The sequence below is a fragment of the Phoxinus phoxinus genome (assembly GCF_949152265.1).
Source record: "Phoxinus phoxinus genome assembly, chromosome: 11".
NCBI lineage: Eukaryota > Metazoa > Chordata > Actinopteri > Cypriniformes > Leuciscidae > Phoxinus > Phoxinus phoxinus.
In genome coordinates this window covers 33,740,616-33,768,009 of record NC_136886.1, presented here as the reverse complement: position 1 = coordinate 33,768,009, position 27,394 = coordinate 33,740,616, and the positions used below count along the sequence as shown (strand labels likewise).

Sequence of the window (27,394 nt, the reverse complement as noted above, 5' to 3'; positions counted from 1 at the left end):
GGGCGCCGCCATTGGCTAGCGGACCCCCACCTGCTGTTAGCATTCCATTGACTCCCATTCATTTTGGCGTCACTTTGACAGCGAATAACTTTACATCTGAGGCGTTTAAAGACACCGTTTGTCCATTGTTTATTTCTAAAGAAACACGAAAATTTATAAAAAGCTCCATTACCTTGTATCTTACGTTATGGCCCCGTAGAAGCAGTTTTTGTAAAAATAGGCTAACGATTGCGTCATACCCGCGCGACTCTGTCGCACAAGTCGAAAAATTACCGTATGGTATAGACCCATAGACAGTATATAAGAGTATAGACCGGCAGAGAAGCTCGCAAGCAATCGGGAGGACGTGGAGGCATAAAGTCAAGGGAGAAGCCCATAGAGAGTGATAAAGTTGCTCCAGCTGCTAGCTCATGGACAGCTAATACCCACGCTCTCCGTCTCTGCGGGATTCGTAAGGGAATGATTCAGATTTCTCTCGCCACAGCTACTAGAAGACCTATAGGTCGCTCACGTCACATCTACGTCGTCAAGCTCAGTTTGAGCCTGCGCAGTTCGCCTGGCGATCAGGAAGTAAGTGCTTCTAATTGACTTAATTTCTCTCCGTTGAAACCTATGGGGTCGCTGTGTCCAGTTTATATACTGTCTATGGTTTAGACAGGGAGGTTGCCGCTTTGTTGTGACATCAACTAGGCACTGTTGGCTCGCCGTTTACTCATCCACGATCAACTCAAGGAGTGCAAACAAGGAGGAAAAAAAAAACTGCATAATGCAGAGAACTGGTCACTCATTCACATTCACTTAATCTGAATTGACAACATATAAATCACATGAAATTTAAAATCTTTCGCTTCTCTTTCTTCAACTGCATATTAACTTGTTTTACAAAGAAAATCATGGGAGAATATACCCACTCAATCAACACTAAACAGAGCAATGTCTGACATATATATATATATAGAGAGAGAGAGAGAGAGAGAGAGAGAGAGAGAGAGAGAGAGAGAGAGAGAGAGAGAGAGAGAGAGAGAGAGAGAGAGAGAGAGAGAGAGAGAGAGAGAGAGAGAGAGAGAGAGAGAGAGGATTTCTCATAAGGATTTAAGATGTAGGCCTGATTTCACAGACATGTCTTAGATTAAGCCAGGATTAGGCCTTAGTTTAATTTGGACACTTTAGTAGATTGTGATTGTTACCTTTAAAAAAAAACATTACTGGTGTGCATCTTGAGACAAAACAATGACACTGATATATTTTAAAATATACTTTTATTGCAAGTTGCTTTCTGTTAAAACAGCTCAAACATGTTAGTCTGGGATTATTTTAAGGCTAGTCTGTGAAACTGGGGGTGAGTTTTACGGCTTTTAGTTCTGTTGGATATTTTAACATAGTCTAGGTCGGACAATGGTGGGAAAAATTAAAATGTGCAAAAAAGTTGACAAAAAAGAAAAGATGAATGCACTGTCGAACGTTTCCAGGACATGCAACAAAAATAAATCAAAATATGTTACTAAAAATCCAACCATGATGGGACACAAATCCACCTCAAGTTAAAGAAGGACTTGTGTAGTCTGTGGTCTTTTTTATTATTATTATCATATGCTTCAGTGATACATTGTCAGACTTTTTCAAAAATATCTGTAATGTGTTTCAACATGCCAGTGTTTGAAATGTTTTCACTGCAGTAAGTGTGCACTCACTGAACCCGAGTCTCCGGCTTCACTATTCTGCCCTCTGGTGGCAAATGCATGCGGACAGATTGCAAACAAGCATAATGCATGGACATATAATGAAAAAAACTTTATTTTCAGGCTTTTGCCAATATAAACTTGGCAGTTGGCACACACTATTCAAAGTGATTCAATTACATTGATATTAAAGAAATGTTTACACAATAAATAGAAAGCAATAATTTCTAAAGGTGTTTCAAGCACATAGCCAAGTATTTCACGTTGAGTGTTCACAATCATCTGTACTGTACAGGTGTTTCTCTCTAAGCTGCTTGAACAGTGACGGTCTTGAATCCACGGAGGACGGTGGACCGATCCGTCAACTCTAGAAAAGCGTGGAGCATCTTGGCTCCCGTCATCCAGGGAATGAAACGGATTGGCCTCTTCATGGTTTCTCGAGGCTGGATCGTAAGCCTGAGATATAAAGAAACAAATCACTATTACTACTGCTCATGTTTAGGGTTAGTGATTTACACACACACACAAAAACTATAAGGATTTATCTTAAATCTAGATTAAATAAAGGCTTAAATAATAATTCTGTTGCAGCAAACTTAAAAAAACCTTGCTTTTAAAGCATCATTTTGATCCTGGCTTTAATTTACATTTTAAATAGATTAACTTTATTTCTGTTACTCTAATACTTTAAGCCTCAGAGTTCATATTGTATAATGGGGAAAATCTGAAGGTTTAACACAGATTAATGTACACTAAAGTTTCTGTGTTATGCATATGATTACACCATACAGACAGAAACTGAAATAACAAGTGCTTTTAGTGCTTCAGAAATGCTGGCGACAAGTGTGTACTCGTCTCGTACTGACACTTTTAAAAGACACAGCTGCAGTGAAACTGATGTCAAAGAGATAAACAAGATAAAAATGTCCAATATGTCAGGAACAACCCCACCCACTGTACAGATAATACTGTACTCGACTGCTAGACGCCCTTCAGAGTCAGGTATGTGAGCTAAATTTACCATGGGAATCTTGTGTGTGCTAAAATACCAAAGTTACTATACAGTGACTGTTTCTGCTGTTAAATCAAAATTGATGAATGTGGGATATTTTTTAAACAGTGTAAGAATGTTTCTGTTTTTTTAATTACTTTTTAAATTATTATTATTATATTATTTATCTAAGTAAAGTCACTATGGTATTATGGTCACCATGGTAAATTTTTACAATTTTGTCCAATGTTGTGTGTTTGGGGGGATGCTATCTGTTTGTATGAACAATGGAAGACGGGGAGAAACCTATTCGAAAACATTAATTTAACTGAATTACATGGTTATTTTTGTGCATTTCTCTGGTGATCGCTCGCTCTAAAAACTGAAATGAAACACTTCATGTACCTCATCTGAACCTTCTCCTCCAGGAGTCCTGAACCCGCGACGATGAGGTCACCGCTCACTGCAACGTTGAACGGGTTGGTAAAGGTTACCATGGCAACTTGCTGTGTGTTAATGATGACCGAGTACTCGTTTTGAATCTGGAAGAAAACACAGGGCTCATATTAAATCGTTTTATTTATTATATTGTGTGTATAGTTTAATTTAGTCACAAAACAAACTGAGACACTTCAGATGTGCACTGTTCAACATGATGGTTTGAATTGCTTAAAATATAACTAGAATCTAGCCTAGAAATCTAGACGCACCCTAGCGGGCAGCAACATGTATTTGGCAGCCAGGGCAGTCTGGCAACTCTCCATAGACCTTCTAGCTGCAAATACCTAAATTGGGTCAGGCCAATCACGTCGTGTATAGAGTAGGCGGGGGCGGGCTTAACATATGAGACAGAGTTGCGACGGCTGCCACTTGAATACAAAGAATGGCGGCTGCGGATGGAGAACAGCGGTCTTTCGAATCGGCTTTGGCCGTGACTCTGGAGGACTTGGAGTTACGTTTTTCTTTAAGAAAAGAGCAAAGAACGGCACTTAAGTCATTCTTAAAAAGGGAAGAAGTGTTCGGAGTTTTGCTGGACCGGATCTTTGCCGCTCTGACTACGTCACCTTCTCCGTTGCTCTGGTTGGTTGTAGCGCTATCCTATTGCGTGCAGAGGGATTTTGAGAGACTACCATTTATCCCGCCCCTCGGATTAAACCGCGTCTATGGAGAGTTGCCAGACTAAACATCTTGATGTAAGTCTGGCTTGCCAGGCTAACTAGAATCATTACAAATAAGGAAAATACAGTAAAGTGCAACACGTGCACAGCAAGTCTGTCATATCGGCTACATAAAATTATAATGAGAACATTATAATTGTGTGCTTGGGACATGGATTTTAATGGAGACTATTGTTTTTGTAATCAGGCTCTCAAAAATTATATTAAATTGTAGATGTATTGGCCAATATATCAGTTATCGGCTTAGAATTAGAATTATCGGTACCGGCCAAAATGTTCATATCAGTGATTCCTAATATATATATATCCTAATGTACATATGTGACCTTTGACCACAAAACCAGTCACATGGGTATTTTTTCCTGAAATTGAGATGTATACATAATATGAAAGCTGAATAAATAAGCCTTCCATTGATGTGTGGTTTGTTAGGATCGGACAATATTTGGTCGAGATACAACTATTGAAAATCTGGAATCAGAGGGTGCAAAAGAAAAATGTAAACTTTAAAAATGTCCATTTATGTTCACGATTGTGCAGCATTCTCTCTCTCTCTAAAAAAAAAAAAAGTTTGATATATTTGTGGTAGGAAATTTACAAAATATCTTAATGGAACATGATCTTTACTTAATATCTTAATGATGTTTGGCATAAAGAAAAATCGATAATTTTGACCCATACAGTGTATTGTTGGCTATTGCCACAGATATACCCGTGCGACTCCAGACTGGTTTTGTGGTCCAGGGTCACATATGTCTATGATGGGCCACCAGTACCTGTATATTGAGGGCAGGGCTGCTGATGTTATACTCTCCTGAAGCCAGCACTCTCTCCTGAGACTTCACATCCTCTATAACCACAGCCAGGTTAACCAGGCAATCCTCCATCGCCTCATTCAGCATGTACTCGGTGAAGGAGATCTCGTGTTTTACAGTCACAGCTGGTGGAGAACAACAAACACTCAGTCATTGATTGCGCAATTCCTAATGAATCATTTCAATAAATTTTTGTGGTAGTCCAATAATATCCAGATGGGTGTTGTTAGATTGTAAGACATTTGTTATGCATATGCTAGCTGTGTTCAGAAAGGAATCGCAGTTTACTGCACAGTGTCTACTTTTTTTTTTCTGCAGAACTGCTTTATAGATTAAATGAACTAAATTAATAATTGAATTGATGATCTTTACAACCTAACTGAATATACACTTATATATTCAATGACACTATTTATTTTAAGAGCTGCTTTACAGCCGAAATAAACTCAGTTCATATCATTAAATAATTTCCCTTTTATCACTATAAAGCTGTTTTGAAACAATCTGTATCATATAAAGCGCTATATATAAATAAAGGTGACTTTACGTAACTCTTCCCAGTCTGTCAGTAACGCTCTGTTTAGTTCCTGTCTCTATGAAGCCCCTCCTTCTGAAAAGCACACTGTGCTCTGATTGGTCGGCTGGATCAGTGTGTTGTGATTGGTCGAGCGCTTCGAGTGTGTTTGGGAAATGTCCCGCTCTTACCATAACCGCCAGTTTCAACACACTACTAACTCACTCAACCAGGCCCCGCCCCTTTATTCTGCGTATTAATTATTTAAATGAGGAATATTGTGAGGTGTTCGTTCCCAGCAGAAACGCAACACTACAATGGAGGCGTTTCAGGAGTTCAGAAACACTGACACTGATATAGAGAAGAACTCCCACTGGAGGGACTTTGTGCTTTGCAACATTACACACTAAAGAAAGATGTACATGTAAAAAAGCATCATAGGTCCTCTTTTTTTTTTAAGTATGTAGTTAACCGTATGTAGTGTGCATTCCATGAAAAACTTGTCACACAGTAGTATGTTACATTTCAGTATAGTCACATGACACCATGAGTGTGGTCCAGTTAAAAACTTAAAAATAAGAAAGTTAGGGTTTTTCCATTTTAAATGTAATATTGTAAAAAATATAATCGTGGTTTTATATTTCTGCAAAATCGCCCACAGCAGTAGCCTGGGTTTCCCCAGACTGCCTTTGCGCAGCGCGATTTTATTCTCACTGAAAGGCAGTCTGGAAACCATGGACCTGATTTTCGCCTCGTTTAGGGAACCAATCACAGAACGGGGAGGGAGCAGCAAGACGATGACGACATCTTTGCGACACAACTAAGCAGTTTGTTTATATCTATGGAGTCAACATGGCAGCAGACGCGAAGCTACCTTTTGATGCAGCCTTAGATATTGTTCTAAGTAGTTTAGATCGCAATTTTATTTAGAAAAAAGAGCAGCGTTTGGCGTTAAACCATTTCTCTACATACGTCATCTGGTATAATGGAAACGATTGGCTATGAGCTACGTACAGGCGCATTTGATAGACATTCTTAGCACCCAATAAACGGCGCCGGCGCATTCGTAAACCACGCCTCAAATACGAGAAAATGCACATGTGGTTCCCAGACCCAAGTCTCAACGAGAATTGGGTCTGGCGTTAGCCAGGCTACCACAGCAGAGTAACTGTGGAAAACAACACGTCCTAAGTACACAGTTTAAGCACTTTAATATCGGCTGCAGAATTCTTACTTTCATTCGGGCCGATCTTCAGATCATCATGATCCTCCCAGAAGGTTCCAGTGGGATCGCGGTTGTACTCTTTGTTTTGAGCGTTCACGTGTTTTCTCAGCAGTTTTGGAATTGCCATGTTGTTAGTGATTTTGACGATGAAAGAAAGGTTTTCTCCGACTACAGGGGCTTTCAGAAGCTGGAGAGAAACTCCAACGCCCTGACGAACTGCATGAAAAGACATGAAAAATCACTGTTATATCACTCAAACAATCAAAGAGCATTATTAATGTGGGAAGAAAAAACAAATGCTAAAACGTACCGCCTCTTCCATTAGCACCTTCACCACTTCGAGCTGGAAGAGAGTATTTTATTAAATGAAGATGAAGACGAAAATAATAAATATCTACATAAAATTGCATATAGATATCGACCCTACAAGCTTGATTAAAACATCAAAATGTGAGGAAAATATTTAATAGATTTTAAATATGAGGGAAGAACAAAACTTGTTTTTTTAAAATTTATCTGACAAAATTATTTGCCAAAAAAGTCAAACTACAGCTAGTTTTAGTTTTCTATTCAGAAAAATGCATAGAAAACAAAAGGCTGAGACAGGAAAAAGCATGCATTTACTACAACATAACCAGTTATTAATATTTAGTTGCTTCTCTCTTGTTTGTGCATGTGTTTATAATTGTTATTTGGCCAGTTACTTTGACAGCCTGGCCAAAACTTATGGCTGCAGAATTTGTCATGTTTCATTGCGTTATTATCCAAAATAAAACTATGGACTCCAAGCACAACAACGCAATATATGCTAACAAAATCTTTAGCAAATTTGTATTCAATTTAAATAAAGGGCTGTCCTATAACATCACTTTTGGCTACTTATTTTTTTATTATTATTATAATTGTGATTACTTTTGTAATTTTTTTACATTTATATATATATTTTAAATTTATTTCTTTATTATTATTATTATTTGTGTTTATTTTGGTGTGAGCATGCACACTTGTATTCAAGCCAAATGCTAAAACGTACAGAATCTTTCAGCAGTGCCTCCACCACCTCGAGCTGGAAGAGAATATTACAAAAATATTTTAAAATAATCAAAATTGTATTCGTAGATGCAACATCAACATATATATAATATTGGTGTGAGCATATACAATTGTATTCAGAGAGTAAGAAATACTTCAGATCTCATCTTGATATCTGTTCATATAAAAAATATTTATTTTTTTATCTCTCTTGTTAAAAAGCATTTAAAAAAACCAAAATATTATTAAACTAGTCTTTGGTTGATGTTGAGTTTATTTTAAAATATTTCCTCAAAGTCTTGTTTAACATAAACCATTCTTTGTTATATTTTGCTGATGCTGCTGATGCTAGATTAATTACACACTTCATCTTAAAAAACAGAAATATAAAATGACTTACCATCACTGCTGAACATAAATGGCATTCCATCTAAATGCGAAAAAAAAAAAAAATATTGTATAAAAATCTATTGAACAGTAAGTCTTTTTATTATTCTTTCTCAGTGTTTCTCTTACCCATCTCAGTTTTGTATTCTGCCGTGATGTCCTGCATGACCATGGTCCCGGGACGTTTGGTGCAGATCATGGCTCCGACTCGGTCTTTGTCAACTTTGGTTGCTAATATCTTCCCATCTCTGATGATTATTATACGCACATCTGCATTGACTTCTGCATAAACGAACGGCACGTCGTATGGCGCGTTCACCTTCTGCTCATGAACGGCTTTCACGGCAGCAGGACCACAGCGGTACATTCCTGTGAAAGAATCAGTTTATGTTTTAGCATCAACAGCATCATTAGACTGGGTAAACCCACCCGGATTTGATTCTGCCCTGCAGCTCAGGCTGGAAACCGTCTCAAGTTACGTATGTAACCCTGGTTCCCTGAGAGGGAACGAGACGCTGCGTCTGAGACGCGGTGGGAACCCCATACCCACGACGCCATAGTACCAAAGGCCTGTTCTGTGTGAAGTCAATGCGCACACTAAGAAGCAAGCACGCTAGACCCTGGAGTGGAGCCAAGATCCAAGTCATAAAATCGAACAAATGTATGCGGTGAGGACCAGCCTGCCGCATCACAGATGTCATGGAGGGAAACCCCCGATAATAAAGCCTTAGACGCAGCCATACTCCTGGTAGAAGGGGCCCGGACAGCCAAAGGTGAAGGCTGTCCGGCCGCTTCATAAGCAAGTGAGATAGCCTCAACTACTCACTTGCTCATTATCTGTTTAGATGCAGGGCAACCTAACTTAGGTAACCCAAAGAAGACAAATAATTGCTCTTATATACGCCACAGGGCAGCTCTGTGGACATAATCATCCAAAGCCCGGACAGGGCATAACAGATTAAGTTTTTCCTGATTTGGGGTATTAGGTGGAGGACAGAAATGACCCGCAAATTTAGTAGGGACCTAGGAATACAACCCGGCCTGGGGTGAAGAAAGACTATCACCCTACCAGGTGCAAATCCAAGTACGTGCAGGCCTCAGCCTCATGTACCACGGAGAAGACGAAATTAAGGATCTCTCCTCAGAGATAACCCAGCAAAGAAACATTGATTGCAGAAATCAAGTACCGTAATATCAGGGCAGATAACAAGATTCAGAAGGCGTTCTCTGCACCAGGCAGAGAACAGTTTCTATTTCAATGCATCTTCTCGTGGAGGGAGATCTAGACTGGAGTATGGTCTCCACGACCTCGGTTGAGAGACCTGAATCTATGAGCTGGGCCCCCTCAGAGGCCGAGCCTACAGTATCCATAACTCCGGATGAGGGTGAAATATTGTATCCCTGATTGTAATGCTAAGTTCCTCCTGATCGGAATCTCCAAGGGAACGCCGTCTAGAAGGGACACTAGGTCTGAGAAACACACTCGGGCCGGCCAGAATCGGGCTACTAATAATAGACGAGCTCCTACCCAGCGAACTCTCTCCAGAACTCCCGGGAGCAAAGATATCGGGAAATGCATACAGGTGTAGCCTTAACCACACCTAATACATCGCATCCAGTCCAAGCTGAGCTGGATGCGTCAGGAAGAACCACATAGGGCAATGCGTTGTATAAAACGATGCGAAAGGTAGACTGAGTTTTGACCGAAGTTCTCCCAAAGAAGCTCCACCACCTCGGGGTGAAGTCTCCATTCCCCGGGCCTCAGCCCCTGCCTCAACAGGATATCTGCTCTGATATACGAGACCATCAGTGTGTTGTCCGGAAGGACAGGCACATGGTGACCTCTCGGGTCTGACAGGAAGTATTGAGATTCTCGGAATACCGCCATCACTTCTAGCCAATTATGTGCCAAAAGGAAGATGGTCCTGCCAAAGACCCTTTGCCGAGCGACCATTCATGATCACCCCCACTTGTGAAGGAAGCATCCGTCGATAGCATTATGCGTCGACAAGAAGCCCCCAACACTGAGCCTGGGCGAGGAACTAAGGTTCTTCCACATGACTGAGGCAAGTAGGCATAGCCACGTGACCTTCATCATGCGAAAACGGATTTCCCCTCGGAGAAGCCACCACTGCAGGGATCTCATGTACAGAAGGCCAAAAGTAATTACGTTGGACGCAGCTGCCGAGACCCAACAGTCTGAAACTGTTCCACAGAGAGTGACTGGCCTAGTTTTACCTCATTCGCGGCGAATCGTTATCAAATCCCATATTACACCTAGAAAAGTGGTCCTGAGCTGGGAGGAGCACACTCTTCTTGGCGTTGAGCCGCAACCCCAACATCTTTAAATGAGACAGAACTGCCATCTGCTCAGATTGAGCTAGGATCAACCAATCGTCGATATAGTATAATACGCGAATGCCCTGGAGTCTCAGAGGAGCCAGAGCTGCATCTACGCATATTGCAAAGGTGCGGGATGATACACCTAGGTCGAATGGAAGAACCCGATACTGGTATGCTTCGCCCCCGAAAGCAAACCTCAGGAACCTCCTGTGATGAGGATGGATAGATAAGTAAGCGTCCTTCAAGTCTATTGTGACAAACCAGCCCACTGAATCTGTGACACAATCATATTTAGCGTAAGCATACTTTGAACTTGAGATTCTGAAACCTGCCGTTTAATTTACGCAGATCTAGAATAGGACGCAACCCTTCATCCTCTTTCGGAACAATGAAGTAGCGGCTGTAAAAACCCAGACTGTCTGCTGGGAGGAGGAACCCCTTCTGTAGCTCCTTTTTGCAGAAGTGTCAGTACTTCCTGCTCCATAACCAGAGCCTGCTCGGGGTCCACCACTGTGGGGAGGACCCCTAGAAATCTGGGCGGACGAGAACCGAACTGAATTCTTAAATCCTTTTCTATAGTGTGCAGGACCCACTGAGAAATATGTGGCAGTAGTTTCCACGCTGCCAGAAATTCTACTGGGGGAACCAATCTCTCGATACTGGCCTCTGGATTTGGTTGAACAGTCACTTCGGTGCCCTGAAGAGGCGAACCGGCAGGGAACAACCAAACTGACCGTTCTACGTTCTTGCTGAAGGCACAGAATCTAACGCGGTCTGTTTTCAGGTGTGCTTTATAGCTTCCTGGTCGGCTTTTCATTGGACTGATTATACACGAGCTTCACGACGCAATCACGGAGGGCTTTCCTACCGCATTTCAAGCGCAGCTCGGGTTCCCTTGAAAGGGAACTGTACATATATCTATCTTGCTTCCGTTACAAATCTGCGGAGAAGCTCGCAAGCAATCGGGGGGACGTGGAGGCATAAAGTCAAGGGAGAAGCCCATAGAGAGTGATAAAGTTGCTCCTGCTGCTAGCTCATGGACAATACTCACGCTCTCCGTCTCTGCGAGATTCGGAGGGGAATGATTCAGATTTCTCTCGACACATCTACTAGAAGACTGACAGCTGTCTATTTGAACTATGCCGTTGATCACGTAGAAAATACAGAGCAGACTCCCCAGACTAATGTTCAATCTCAAAAGATTGAGCTTGGTCTGGTGATAGCCAGACTACAGCATCATATCAATTGGTAGCAGTTGGTCTTATCCGCATGCAGGGATTAAAGCACATGAGTTTTCTATATGCATTAGTGTTGACTGACCGGCGCTCATCTCTTGCGGCGTGGGGTCAAGAACCTGCCAGCCGTCATAACCTCCATCCAGATCAGGCCTCTTCATCCAACTCTCCACCCACACATGGAAGTTCCTGAAAAAGCCCAAACACTCTTAACTCACATTTTGTCAGGTTAAAAACACTGAAACAATTCATTTCAACCGCAATCAGTTCAGGTTTATTTGTAAAGGCACTGAATCCTAATAAGGAGCACAGCTTAACAATTTCTAAAGAAACATAATAAAATACTTCACACACAACAAATAAGTACATTACCGTTCAAAAGTTTAGGGTTAGAAAGTTTTTGTTTTTGGAGGGGAAAAAATTAATACTTTAATTCAGCAAGGATGTATTAAATTGATCAAAAGTGACAGTAAACACATTTATACTGTTTCTATTCCAAATAAATGCTGTTCTTTTGTAGCCTGGCTCCGCCCTCCTACGTTCTTCCGCTCAATTTTCATTTTCCTTCAGTACTAGGTCTGGGATTGTGGTGTATTCTTTGGTTTTCTGAAATCAAAATTTCACCGGTCCAATCAGCGAACAGAGGGAGTGGCTGAGAACGATGACGTTGATGTCGTGCGTTAGTTTGAGTTGTAGTTCAGTAATGGCAGCGGAGAAAGATGCGAGCGATCACTGATCACTCCACAGCATTTGCGGCAGATCCGAACCGAGCGCAGCGGCGTATTGTTAATGATTAGACCCAGCTTCGACAGCTGACTGAATACATTATCACTGTCCTCAGTGTCAAACATACATTTCGAATTTGTTTGCGAATTCTTAAATTCGAAGAACAAAACCTGCAGCTCTCATTGACAGACATCTTATTCTAAACACAATCCTCTGATCATTCGGATACGCGTTTAAGGCCGACATAACATACGTCACGACCAAACGTTAGCGATTGGTTATGGCAGATCCTGAGTGGCTTTGGGCAGATCCAATAGTTTTAAACTTCAACAGAGGACCGCCTACAAGGAAGTTAACGCTCGTCAATGGAGAGAGGCCAGAGTCTCTGTACAAATGAAATGTACGAGAGTCTGGTAGAACCAGGCTAGTTCTTTTGCACTTTCTATGGATCAAAGAATCCTGCAAAAAAAGTATAACAGTTTTCTCAAAAATATGAAGCAGCAAATCATTATATTAGAATGATTTCTGAAGGATCATGTGACACTGAAGACTGGAGTAATGATGCTGAAAATTCAGCTCTGAACACAGGAATAAATTACATTTAAAAACATAATCAAATAGAAAACGGTTATTTTAAATTCTAATAATATTTCACAGTTTTTTACTGTATTTTTGATCAAATAAATGCAGCATTGGTGAGCAGAAGAGACTTCTTTCAAAAACATTTAAAAATCTTTCCGACCCCAAACTTTTGAACGGTAGTGAATGTTGTTTTAGCAACTTAACTATAAGAAGAAGACTTTTTAGCTTTCAAGGCGTAACTCACCAGACGCTATCCCGACCGATGGACAGCTTTTCCCCCTTCTCCGAGTAATATTCCTCAATCACCATGTTCGCGTTTGTGTCGTGAGCGGAGTTAAAGTTGGTGACCACTCGAGTTGGAATGCCGAGGGCTCTCATCACTGTTACACAAACAAATGCATTTTATATATCGATCATCAACAGCACTAATTCAAATTAACAAAGACCATTAAAGGAATACTTCACCCAAAAACATAATTACAACCCCTCCAAACACAGATTATATTACTCAATCCGAGAAACACAAAGCCATTGGCTCTTTTGGAGCTTGGCTGTATAAATCACCATCCATTTTTACTGTATGAAAAAGAGCAGCTTGAACTTTCTTCCTAACATCTCCTTTTGTGTTTCACAGAAAATAACAGCATACGGGTTTGTGAGATTTTGGGGGTAAATTAAAACTTTAAAGGACATACACTACCATTCAAATGTTTGGGATCTGTACGATTTTGTAATGTTTTTAAAAGATGCCTCTAATGTTCATCAAGGCAGCATTTATTTGATAAAAAATACAGTAAAAACTGTGATATATTACTGCAATTTAAAATAGTGAATATATTGTAAAGTGTAATTTATTCCTGTGATCAAAGCTACATTTTCAGCATCATTACTCCAGTCTTCAGTGTCACATGATCCTTCAGAAATCATTCTAATATGCTGATTTACTTCTCAAGAAACATGTATGATCATGATCAATGTTGAAAACAGTTGAGCTGCTTGATGCATTTGATGAATAGAAAGTTCAAAAGAACATTATTTATTTGAAACAGAAATCTTTTGTAACATTATAAATGTATTTACTGCCACTTTTAATTAATTTAATGCATCCTTGCTACATAAAAATATTTATTTATTCAAAACATTTTTTAATAATAATCTGACCCCAAACGTTTGAACGGTAGTGTAAGAACTGATATCGGTCTCACCTGTACACATGACAGCAGCGAACACCCAGCACTGTCCGTATTTCACAGGGCTGAATTGTGTTGCTGCCCACTGTCTGAGAATATCTGCGCTGCCGGACCACATGGAGGGGTTTACACCATCGCTGTACTTTCCTGACCAGTTCCCCATTAACACCCCTTTATCATCCTGACAGTTCACCTGATGAGAACGACAGAGAGACTACATGAGCACATGGAGAGAGTGAGCGTAAAGCAGAGAATGAGAGGAGATCCTCCTCACCATCGCTGAGATCACACGACTGATGTACACCGGATTGCTGCGGTTCTGCAGATCTTTCCTCGCGTCCGCTTGAGATTGAGGACTCAACTGCAGCAACTTCATACAGATGTCCAGTACTCCTCTTTCATACTGAAAATACATGTGTCAGGTGTTAAAGGTGCACTGTGTAATCTTTAGCGGGATCTAGAGGTGAGGTTACAAATTGCAAACAACAGAAGTTACGGTTGCCGATAGGAAGATATTGTCGTCGTCTGAGACAGCAGAGAGTGGCCAGTTAAGCAATGAGGTTTCGTTACAAAGATAAAGTAAGAAATTAGGTTTACTTAATTATTCAGTAAAACGATATGTTGTGAATATTATTGTTACTTGTTCATCATTGTGTCAGTGTTTTATTCACTGACTTTAGCTTGCTTCTTTGCACGAAGAACAACATAGTGACGAAACGCGTTTGTCCGTTTAGGGCCACCGTAGAAACATGTTAGCGCATTTCAATGTAAGGGGACCCGCGGTGTATGTAGAGAGAAATGGCTTTTTTGGTAATAAAAACATAACAGTTCATTAAGTAAGGTCTTTATGCACCACTGAAAACATAGTTATGTATATGATATTGCATTTCTGTCAACAGATCCTCCTAAATATTACACAATGCATCTTTAATAAGAAGCTTTTTCAATGCTGTGCCTTCACAGTCAACAGTCAAACGACTCACCTGATCGAAAGACCAGGGTCTGGAGTCGATGTTCTCGGGGCTGCCTTTAAACAGCAGGCCGATGTCATTCCTGATGTACTCATTCCTCAGATCCTCCGACTGCATGAACACCGAATCAGCTGCAGAATAACAGAAGAGGGTGAGCTTGGTATATGACAATAAATGAAAGCAATAAGCCGTGCATTACAGGGATTTTACCACAGCTAAGGGTTTTGTACATATGTAAGTGAAATTCTGTGGCAATGAAAGACATCACTATTCAACACACTTATGCCATTCTAAAGTTTGGGGTCAGATTACATTTTTTTAAATAAATTAATACTTTTATTCAGCGAGGACATTAAATTGATCAGAAGTGACATTAAACATTAATAATGTTGCAAAAGATTTCTATTTCAAATAAATGCTGTTCTTTTGAACTTTCTATTCATAATACTGAAAATGCAAGTTTTGATCACAGGAATAAATTACACTTTACAATAAATTCACATAGGAAACAGCTATTTTAGATTGTATAGTATTTTACTGTTTTTACTGTATTTTTGATCAAATACATGCATAAGAGTTAGGATAAAAAATATTGCATAAAAAATCTTACAGACACCAAACTTATAAACTGTAGCGTATATCAAGTAATATTCTTACAAATAATATTTTCACCATGTAATATAGTTTATTAGCTGATAGTGTGTATATTCACTTTGACCAAGGCTCAACCAATCAGATTTTAAAGCAGAAATTATTAATTTATATTCAAATATACAAAATCTTAGCATAAGATTATGCCATTTTTTTTAATTGAGTCCTACAAATATGAATGACTTCTCAAATTATGTGTGTCCTGTTGTTGAGGAGATACATTTCTAGGCCTTCAGACTTATGATAGCCTATAGACATCAGAATATCACAGAGACTTGAATGTGTACATTTTTTTGTTATGTTGAACACAAAATACATTTTGAAGAATGTTAGTAACCAAAACATTTTTGGACCCCATTGACTTTCATAGTATGAAAAAAAAATGCTATGGAAGTCAATGGGGTCCAGAAATGTTTGGCAAAATATCTTCTTTTGTGTTTAACAGAACACATAAACTCATACTATTGTTAATGTACAGCTCTCCGTCCTGCTCACCTTGGCACCAGGGGTTGCAGAGGAGCGTGAACTGTCCGAGCACGTGTGTTTTGATGCTCCCGCGGGTCTCGACTCTCAGGTGAAGTGTATAGACTCCTACAGAGGAAGACGCAGGGCTGAACAGAGATACGGCCTGCGTACGGCCTGCGTTCGGGTCCGGTGCGCTCCTCTCCAGAATGGCACTCCATTGAGACGGAGAAGGGTTTCCAGACACGGAGACCGGCACCTCCACAGACAGCGGCACTTAAACACAAAAACAGGGCTCTGAAAGTCAAATGTGTTCTCTATAAAGGAATTCGTTTTTATCAATAACCTTTTAAGACTGACTTATAAGCTCTGAGTTGTTGGGTGGTTGATTATGATTTCACTTTTCTAACTTTAGTTAGTGTGTTGCTGTTTGAGCATAAACAATGTCTGCAAAGTTACGACGCTCAAAGGTCAAAGCAAAGGGAGATATTTGCTTTTAAAGAAATCACTTTTTAAGGACTAACAAACGGCTGGTAGGAACTACACGACATTCCTCCCGGGTTAGTGACATCACCAACCCTAACATTTACATAAACCCCACCCCCTGAACACGATTTATAGATTATCAAGACAGAATATGCTAATCAATGACTAGAAGATAACTACACATAAGCTGCATAAATTCATCAACTAACCATTCAGAAATGTCCTTTTGCTTCTACATGTCGTCACTTCTTCTTGAGTCTCTTCATCATTGTCTGACTCCGGTTTGAACATAAAAGGCTAAAAGTTTTTGAAATGTTCAGTGCGTGTGTGTGTGTGTGAGGTAAAAGGACATGAGCTCTTGAAGCTCCGCCCCCTGTGCCGGGAGCAGCAGCTCATTTGCATTTAAAGGGACAGACACAAAAACTGCGTTTTTGTTCACCCTCAAAAAGTGACAATTTGAACATGCTATATAAAAATATCTGTGGAGTATTTTGAGCTAAAACTTCACACACACTCTGGGGACATCAGAGACTTATTTTACGTCTTGTGAAAAGGGCATTATACCACCTCTTTAAGCAACAGTGTATACGTGTGTAGAACCCATATGACAATCTGTCCTATACTCAACATACTTTGGTTGCACTTTATTTTACAGTGCGTGCACTTTTGTGTACAGGGTCATATAAGGTAACTATATGGGTTAAGGTTAGTTTTAGGGGTAGGTTCAGGGTTAGTACCTAGTTAATGCACTTATAATAAGTATAGTATGTACATGGAGAACAAGACTGTAAAATAAAGTGCTACCAATACCTTTTTTTATTTGCATGTATTGGAATAAACCAAAATAAATATTTTTTATTTTTTTTATCAATGACTTAGTCAATAGATTCATTTTTTAAATTATTTCTATAATTTTTATCTAAAACATTGTCATGTAATTGCAACGCTTTATCATGGGATGAATAAATTACCTCATAAAATAAATTGTAATATATATATATATTTTTTTTTTGCTTTCAGTTCATGAGCACAATCGAGCAGGATTCACTCAAAAAACATTTAGGCCTAAATTTAAGATTTATGCATTTGGTTTTCGTATAAAACTTCCATCTATTTGAATTACACAGTCTTAAAATGAAATAATGAAATATGAAATAACTAATAGGCTAAACCTAATGTGATGAATACTTGTTAGTCATACTGAAACAGGACATATTTCTTTAATGGTGCTAATATGTGTTTTAAATACAAAAAATCCAGGTTTATATGTATTCAATATCTATAAATTAATAAATAAAATTTCTTTCCTAATGCACAGATTCATGCTGATTCTAAGCAATTTGGATAACTGCATTTGGAAAATATGATTATTTACTGATGAATCATAATGCAGAGAGAGTGAGATGAGGCTGCATGTTTATTTTGCACACAAACACACAAAAATTGTCAGGGTTCTGTCACTTCTGTCAAGTCTATTTCTTGGTTTTGTGACAGAGCCCTGACTCTCCTGTTTTGTTTTGTCTTGTGTAAGTGTCTTATTTCATGTGCTTTCATGTCATGTCTTGTCTTGTGCTGTGTAGCTCACAGCTTGTGTTTATCACTGGCTGCATGCTTTCATGATGTCATGTTTTGTGTGAACACGTGGCTTATGAGAGTTCTCATTGGCAGCGTGTTCAGGTTTCGTCTTTGTGTGAGCACATGGCTTGTGATTTTGTTTTACTGGCCATGTGATCTCCTGTCGATTGTCTAGCCCCTCCCATCGATTGTCTAGCCCCTCCCATCGATTGTCTAGCCCCTCCCGTCGACTGTCTAGCCCCTCCCGTCGACTGTCTAGCCCCTCCCATCGATTGTCTAGCCCCTCCCGTCGACTGTCTAGCCCCTCCCGTCGACTGTCTAGCCCCTCCCGTCGATTGTCTAGCCCCTCCCGTCGATTGTCTAGCCCCTCCCATCGATTGTCTAGCCCCTCCCATCTTGTTACCTGATTATTGATTAATTTGCCCCACCTGTCCCCCCTCGTTATCTCCTTTGTTTGCTCTCCCTATTTATTCTCCCTGTGTTTGCAGTCCTGTGCTGGTTCGTCGTCCAAGGCTACGTTTACACGTGGGCGGCTATTTTCAAAAACGGACATTTGACCCGTCAGTTTTCAGAAAAGTGTTCGTTACACAAACCCGTGTATATATGCTGTCAAGAGCATGCCAAAACTGGAGGTGGCAGTGTAACGAGAAGCTCAAGCCCACATTAGCCAATCAGAGTCCTGAAAATAGTCACATACTGTGACGCCGGCTGCCTAAAACTCAGTTTTTCTCAGGTTACATGCAAACGAAGTTTTCCAAAATCTCCACTCTGGACGGAGTTTTTAGAAAGAATCGTTTTCAGAGGCGAATTCTCTGTTTGCGTGTAAACGAAATGTCTCCGTTTTTCAAAATAACCATGTACGTGTAAACGGGGCCTAAACCTTGTCTGATGCCGAGTTGAAGTCTTGCCACCTGTCTTGTTTTCCCCCACGGAGTAGTTTTTGTTTAAAATTTGTACCTAATAAACACCCATTTTTTGATGAGGGATGAGGAGGAAGACCTGATGCATTTGTTTTATTTTTGCCCACATGTGGCTAAGTTTGGGGTCAGTATACAATTATGGTTAAGGTCGATGGATATTGTTTTGCAAATCACACCTCAGAATGTTTTGTTATGTGTCTGAGGGTAAATGCATACACTTTTTGAACATGATTATTTTGATGGGTAAAATTTGTATTTTTAAAGCTAAAACTATCAAATTTATGTATAAAACATTTTAGGAATAGAGTATTTCATCAGTATATGCTGGAAACAATTACAGCAAGAAATAACAACAGAATAACTGAGCATGAAAATAAATGGAATGTCTGCTTACTTGAGTTAGAGATATAAATATTATGTGTACTTTCTTAAAGATGCGCCATGTGTCATGGCATACATGTTTTGCTAATTCTGTGGTATTTTGTTTATTGATTTTGATTGGTATTATTGATTTATTTAATTGTTTAATTTTTTCTTGTGTTATTCGATTTGCCTTGTGCTTCCTTCTTTTAGATTTTTTTTTTTTTGTGATAACACTATGAATGCGTGGATGATTGTGGTATGAATGCATGGAGAGGTGGGTGGGGGGTTTGAAGCTGGTCTTACTCTGTAAAAAAAAAAAAAAAAAAAAAATGTAATAGCACTTGACAGAGCAAAGGAGACCCCCTACGCCGTACAGATGCTCTCTGCCCATAGCATAAACTTTTACTTTATAAAAATAAAAAAACACCCATTGTTTTGCACTTGAGTCCTCGCTACAGTACTTTCACCTAAACCCTGACAAACATACCTTGAACAATCCGGAAGACCAGTTTATCCTTCAGTGGATCGAATGGCCGTCCATCATAGTTGATGAGGATGGTGAAGGGCTGTCCTCTGCGCAGCACCAGAGTGCTGGAGCTCAGACCATCGGTGTTGTGCCGGATCTGGTTCTGGACCGGTTGCAGGTGGACATTTCGAAGCTTCAACTCTGTGCAAAAATGAGCAAATGTCAAATTATTTTTGAGGCAGCTGAATTTTTTAAAATATAAAAATAGAAATAATTTAAAATAGCTAATTACTGAACTGAAAAAAAAACGTATGTAGATAGTAGAATTCATATTTAATAAAAAAAAAAATTAAATATTTGTAAATTATTTAATTTTCAATTATATTTTTCAGATAAACAACTAAATAATTATCTGAAATTGTACCATACAAATATTGAAGGATTTCAAATTAATAGCAATTATTTATAAACAACTAGGCTATTATAAAAAATAAATTATACCAGCAATAATCTGATCAAATTAAATGACATGCATAGAAATGATTAAAGCAGTAAATTCTTTAAAAACACAACCATGAATAGTAAAATAACTATTTTTTTAAGGTTTAAGAAATGCCATGGCTAGCAAAACAGTACAACTTAATAAATCATAAGTGAAGCTTACCGTCCATGAGATACTGCTGTGTTGTCGTTTGTGGTTAGATTCAGGTTCTACGTTTACTGTGCTTTATATATGACATTCTTCCGCCCCTCCCTGAGACGTCAGATCACATTCAAGTGAAGTCAACATGCAAAACGTTACAATCAGAACCAACACCTAACAATTGCGCAATCACTCATACTAGAGCGTTTCAGCGGGTGGATGCAGTCACACAATGAGTAATGCAGATCTGCATTCATTGGAACAAAGGTGAGATCACAAAAATCACTAAAAAATGCTGAGTTGCTTCATCTTATGGATGATAAAAAAAATAATGTGTGCATATATTTGATTTCGCATTTGATTCTGTGGATCATGGTCTTCTTTTGCAAAGGCTCAAATGTATAGGTTTTTGTAATACAGTGCTTTAGTGTTTCTTTAACTATATGACTGGAAGAACTCAGTGTATGTAAATAATTATAATTCTACTCCTCTAATAGTAAAGGCAGGTGTTCCTCAAGGATCTATTTTGGGACCAATTTTATTTTCTATTTATATAAATTAACTGGTGTAGGATTAGCGCCAGCAAATGTACACTTTTATGAATGTGTATACTATATATATAACTATACTATACTATGGCTCCAAAGTGTCCGTACACATCATTGTAATTTATATAAAATGACACACTTCACTGTGCTTAATGAGGGAAAAGGTTATAATTTTCATTTTTAAAGCTTTACTGGACAAGTTTGTCAGCATATTGTACTAGCATATACAATACCAGATCTACTGAAATAAAAAAAGTTTATTTTTTTAAAGAATAACATTATATATATAGCCTATATATATATATATATATTAACCAGGAAGGTCCCGTTAAGATACAGTATATAAAATACTGTGAAATTATTTTGTATTTAAATAAGCATAAACTAAAGGCAGTATAACAAACATTGCACTGATGTATTATTACAATTTAAATAACAGTTTTGTTCGTTTGTTTTTGCATTAGGCTACATTATGAGAAATGGATGAAGAGGGCTCATAGTGAATTGTTTTAATCTGAAAACAAATTCTACAAAAAATGCTTAAAAGTGCAGTCTGTAATGCCTGTTCCTCAGTCTCGACGCTCACACGGGTCGCCAGTTTGAGCACGCGCAACAGGAACGAGCGCAATGGACAATGAAATTCAGCAAATTGGCAATGTGTAGTAGCCTGTCACAGATCAAAACAATAACAAACATTCCAGCCTGGAAACGCACATTTCAAAGTAAAACAACTGGCTGTAGAAGTGTTTTTCAGAGAAACGAGTAGCCTATGTGAACATGTTTCCTCAATATATGCAAACATATGTGATGCGATCTGGGAAAACCCGTCGGATGTCGCACTGGTACGTTTTGAGTCAGGTCTAAAAATAGATCGAATGTCAGTTTTTTTTTTTTGTCAAAATTGGGTTTTCATTAAATTATTATTCTATAACATCTATATCTATAATCTCTGAATATATCTTTGCAAAATTGACTAGTTTAGCGAAGAAAAATAGCGATTTATAGTGGCAAGCTGAAAAGACTGTCTTTTCCCTTTTTAAAAATTCCTAAACATTTTTTTATCCAATGTTATCTTGAGATGCGGAGCACAAGAGAACAAAAGAGTATGAAGTAGCAGCTCGCTTAAAAGATCTTACTCGCCTCTCAATCATCCAATTTCAAAATGGTTTTCACAGGATTCATTTTGATTTTGTAAGCTTTCGAATGATACCTAATCTATTATGAATACTAAAATATGTGATATGAAAAAAGGCAATTAAAAAAAGAGCGCCAATCGCCCCGCTAGCAGGACGTGACCGTTAATTAAAACTGTTTTTCTCAAAAATCCGTTCCTGAAAATCATAGCGATCAGCCGACTTCAGATAACCATAACTTTTGTTACCAACAAAGGAAGAAAGAAATAAAAACAGAATTGGAAAGGGCTTGAAACCAGCTTTATTAGTGTATCAAAAACTGTAATAGGTAAAATTTCACCATGTGCACTGTAAATAAAATATTGTCATGATTTGTTATCACAACTTTTTATCTTTTGTCAAATCAACTTCGATAACTAATGTGTGAAAATAACATACTATTTTGAGTTTCTGTTTATTAAACCGTTCTTCATTGTATTAACTCAAATTTTTTATTACAACGAACTCAAATTTTTAAGGCAACAAGGTAACTTGCTTTTTTAAGTTAAACCAACATTTTTTTTACAGTGGGGTTTTCTCAGATCGCATCATATATTATGGTATTTTTATGCTTTCGCAGAGTGAATAAAGTTACATACAGCACCTTTAATTCAAGCAAAATTAATAAATTTAACGAAATGCAATCTTTCTTTTGATTATGAGGTAAAATGTTTTGTTCTTAACAGGTTTCATGTGATTAAACCTCATAGATGACTCCTGAAGAGGTATAATATATTGTTGTATAAGTGCATAATAAATCTGCATTCTATGAAGACTGAAAGGTCTGCATTTTACAAAGCCTGACACAGATCTACAGTCATGGAAAGGGCTTGAGATCACACACCCACACTGTGAATATGGTGAATATAAGCATCGATCATATACCAGATCTGCCATGCAGAAGGTGTGGCCTGGTGACACCCAAATCACTCCTGTCTACTCTGCCCATTATCCAAAGAACTCAGATGATGACACTCTCATTTGGTAAAAGGATTAGGAAATACTCTGTGACAAAAGAACCCCTGCACATATTAAACATTTTAAAGAGGATTAAAGACTGTGAACTTCTCAGCTTGAGAAAACATTCTTTGAAGTTAGTATGTAGATTTATGCAAGAATTCATTATAAATATATCAGTTTATAATTATAATGTGGTCTGAACGCAGGGGTATTATAGTTAACAAACAAAAACCATTAAAAAAACAACAACTTTTTTTTCAATATCTTTTATAGCAAACTGAAGAGTGGGACTTTGAAGAAAGCACTTTGAGACCCCAGAAAAAGCGCTATATAAATGTAACTAATTATTATTATTATTATTAAGAGTGTACATTATGCAAAATGTGATAAACAGCAAAATTAATTATATTTTATAACACATACACAAGCATAAGAATATAATAAGCATAGGTGACTGAGAAAATAAACACTATTATTAGCCCAAAATATTTTGTATTGCTTTAAATAATTTAAAAAAAATATATATATACACATATAAACTTTTTCTATTTTATTTTAGCTATTGCCAAAGCAACATTTCTCATTTTCATTTAGTTTAATTCGATGTTCTAAAATAACGAAAACTGAAATAAAAAGCTATATAGACATTTGTAAAACAAAAACCAAACAAAATGACAAACTTGAACTAAATAAAAGCGACAGTGGAATTTCGTTTTCATGATTTAACAACAGGAATTGACTTTCTAAAGAATTTACAGAAGTGTCAAGCAGCTTATAGGCAGTAAATGGAAATAATCCAGGTTATTAATGCAGGAACCGTTGCTAGTTCGAGGCCCGTCCCTATATAAACATACACCTTTAGTTTCTCAAATGACTCACAAAGACCTCAAACAAGGTTATTGATGCTCCAGAGGTTTATATTGGCCTTGCTAAACACATTGGCACGTATAAAAGCAGTCCTATAGTGAACAGCAGCACTGCTCCTCTTTACACATGTGACTAAAATCACACCGAAAGTGTCTGATGCTTTAGAAAGGAAACATCGGTCTTGATCCCACGGACGATTCGTTCCAGCCTTACGGCTTAAAATGATTAAGTGAACAATTAATTATTCAGCGAAACCAAGTTTCTATAGACATGACCTATATTATGTTTGAGAATCTGTACTTTTCTCAAGAACTGCTGAAACCAAATGTTTATTAACTTTTTATTATTATTTAATTAACACATCAAAAGAATTTTTTTTTTTTTACTTTCAAAGTATTTCAGCCTTGAGGACTTAAAGCAACAATATGTAAGATTTGTGTAATAAAATAACCAAAAGTCACTGTGTGATATATTTCCTGCAGTTGTGTACTCACAATATCCAAAAAGTTTCCAAAGATTTTTAATTTCAGAGAAATTCCCATTTTAAATAATTGCCGTCCCGGAAAACCTGTTCACTTGTCGCCTGTCAATGACGGCAATTATTCCTGCGTTATCAAGTACTCAAGTACTGCCGTAGTAACCATGTCGACAGACGTGGACAACTGCGTTACGTCCAGCGGCGCGCTCACGCTGTTGTTGTTTTGTTCAAACATTATGGACCATGGCAAGCAGACTTTGGGACAAAAGGAGAAATAAAACAAGGATCAATATCAGCGTGGCGTTTTCGAGAAGCCGAGAGCTAGCGTCCGCGACTAACTTCGACTTGACAGAGACGCCGCTCTTGTACTTAATTAGACAGGTGAGCAAATGTACATAAAACTAATCAATGTTATATAGCTCAACATGATGAAATGTTAATATGATCTGTTATTCTAATGTTGATCTAGCTCACTGCTAGTCTCATATAGCAAACAAAGGCCCTGTCCTAAATAGCACTTCACATGCACTTTCGGTCTTGTGGACTTACAATGGCTGCCGTGTGCGCGTGTCCGTTAAGTCTGTGAGACCGTAGGGTGTCCCATTTGTCATTTTAGCTCTCAGAAGGATGCTCCCTCTTTGCGGTCGATTTGCGCCCTCGATGCGCACTTTTGCCGAGTGTTTTTACCACGAGTGCTTAGGGTGCCATTTGGGACAGGGCCAAACTAACACATAGAATAACATTATAACTTTAACACACTCAAATGCAGTTTAGTGTGATAGTGTAGAAACTACACATTTGTTATAGTAAGAGGTTAGCGCCCCCTAGCGGCAAAATAAATAACATAGTGTCTTTAAAGGTGCCATGTGTAATTGTCTGGCAAAAAAAATCAAGTCATACTCCACATTCCATACCAGATGGGGGCAGTATACCTCACATATCAAATTATGTGATGTAGGATATGGTATTTTATAAATCACACACTATAAATATGATAAAGAAGCAGAAACAGATAGTTGCAGTAAAGTAAGATATTTTAATAAGTTGAAGAAACAATAATGATTTGTGACACACACACACTCGATTTGCGCATCGCTATCATGTGTGTATTACAGGTAACGTTATTACATTGCTTCCTGATATCACGTGCGCAAACACAAATAACCTATATTTATATATATATATATATATATACTACAGGGCCATTGAATGCTTGTATCTGATAACCGTGAAGCTCTTGTAATTATTACTTTACCCAACCTCTCCATGTCGAGTGATGCAGTAAACATCAGACAGCGCACGTGAACCGATCATCTCTACTATAGTAAAAAAAAACACGAACACTGTTGAAAGATACAGTAGGCTACAAATGACCTGTTCGCGCCACAAATTGTTCTCCGTCCTTAGCGACCGATTCATTGAATGTGAAACAGCGGCTGCTGTCGTCAGCGAGCAGCACTCTTCAGACAACGAGGGCGCGCGCGCCGCGCTGATACCTCCGTTTCAGTTTCTCGAACCCGCGCAGTGCGGCGGTCAGAACACGGAGACCATTCTGCCCCTAGCTATGCGTGCGAAAGCATGGGGAGCGATCCCAGGCGTGTCAGAATGGGTGCTGAACGTTGTAAAACAGGGCTATGCGCTGCAGTTCGCTCGCCGTCCCCCGCGCTTTCGAGCCCGGACCGTGACGAGCGGTCCTTTTCTTATCTGATCTGATTTGTGCTTCAGAGCGCGGTGGTTGTTGGGGTCTCTTGCCAAAGGCTTCAGCCATCCTTCCGCTCTCTTCCCTGAATTGAAATGAAGTAGTGGGCTGTACTTTCCTACTGTCTATGGTACTTTCCACACGATAGACATCAGGTTCAAGTACGCCCACAAGCCGTGCGAGTTATTCGTGTATTGCAGGTTGGCTGGTGGTTATGTTGCCCGCATACCGCCTCCCATGGCCGAAACTGGTATTACAACACCTGTCGGGCCGTGGCTAGTAATGCTAATGCTAATTAAGGTTGATATCTCTGCAGCACTATAACTTGACATTTTTTGAATGACATCATTGCCCTTATTTCTTCTCATTCTTTTGATGCGTGTAGCTCATTTTTGGGATATTTTTACCTCAATTTTTACACATGGCACCTTTAAGGCTTTGCTATTATTATTGACTTTTATTTGACTATTATTGTCTTATTGACTTAACAAGCCAATCAATGTTTTTTTGTTTATTTAAAACAGGCAATTAAAAAAGAAAAATTTGTTTACAGTGTAATTTAACATACATTTGTGATTATAAATAAATGTTACAAAACTTAGCTTATTGCTGACTTTCAATAGTGTACAATTTTGGCTCAATAATTTTTTCTATGTACCTTTTATATATATATATATATATATATATATATATATATATATATATATATATATATATATATATATACACACACATACAATTTTACAACCCAGTTACCTGAAGCAGGATAATATGTGGATAATACAAATGAAATTGGACGCTTGGTGTTTTAACACCTTTACAGCTTCCTTAATTATTTTTATGGCGAGTAACATGTTAAAATACCATAAAATGGCCATTTAAAAAACTATAAAGGTTATTAAAGTTTGCTTTAGAATAGATGAATAAATACACTAAAATGGATTCAGGGTTGACAAAAAAAGTTTGCTTGGTAATATCATTTCCTAAGAGGACTTAAACCAGAATAAATTTAATAAAATATGTTTAAGCGATATACCTGGCATGCGGATCATAAATCTTCATTTGAACAGATTCTGGAACATATATTCAGTAGTGTGTATATATGATCGGATCCCAGCGATTGTTGAAAATAAAGATGCAATTTTCACCCACAGTAGGGTTAATTTCATACAGTTTTAATACATATGGTAAACTATGGATAATAAATATATTTCAAACATTAATGACTCACGCATA

At 38.4% G+C, this 27,394-nt stretch overlaps 1 protein-coding gene across 2 annotated transcripts; it reads right to left on the bottom strand.

The window, feature by feature from the left end:
• Nucleotides 1-1,776: 1,776 nt before the first annotated feature.
• LOC307007023 (protein-glutamine gamma-glutamyltransferase 5-like) lies at nucleotides 1,777-20,573 on the bottom strand. 2 transcript variants are annotated; one of them, XM_079628606.1, is made up of 16 exons: nucleotides 20,456-20,573; nucleotides 19,813-19,992; nucleotides 16,015-16,257; nucleotides 14,881-14,999; nucleotides 14,172-14,300; nucleotides 13,913-14,090; nucleotides 12,952-13,087; nucleotides 11,485-11,588; nucleotides 7,951-8,190; nucleotides 7,835-7,864; nucleotides 7,436-7,468; nucleotides 6,713-6,745; nucleotides 6,412-6,618; nucleotides 4,625-4,788; nucleotides 3,076-3,212; nucleotides 1,777-2,135 (listed from the first exon to the last, which is right to left on the bottom strand). In XM_079628606.1, the coding sequence occupies exons 1-16, from the start codon at nucleotides 20,460-20,462 to the stop codon at nucleotides 1,985-1,987; spliced, it is 2,091 nt and encodes a 696-aa protein (XP_079484732.1). In that variant the 5' UTR covers nucleotides 20,463-20,573; the 3' UTR covers nucleotides 1,777-1,984. The 2 variants fall into 2 exon arrangements, with proteins under 2 accessions (XP_079484732.1, XP_079484733.1); XM_079628607.1 differs by lacking the exon at nucleotides 7,436-7,468.
• Nucleotides 20,574-27,394: the final 6,821 nt, after the last annotated feature.

Bases quoted from the DNA above. Each gene is read 5' to 3' on its own strand.
- LOC307007023 (XM_079628606.1), bottom strand. The intron at 16,258-19,812 runs GTATGTTTGTCA...TTTGTGTTTAAG, and splicing joins GGTCTTCCGGATTGTTCAAG to TGCCGCTGTCTGTGGAGGTG. The intron at 14,091-14,171 runs GTGAGGAGGATC...CGTTCTCATCAG, and splicing joins GTCGTGTGATCTCAGCGATG to GTGAACTGTCAGGATGATAA.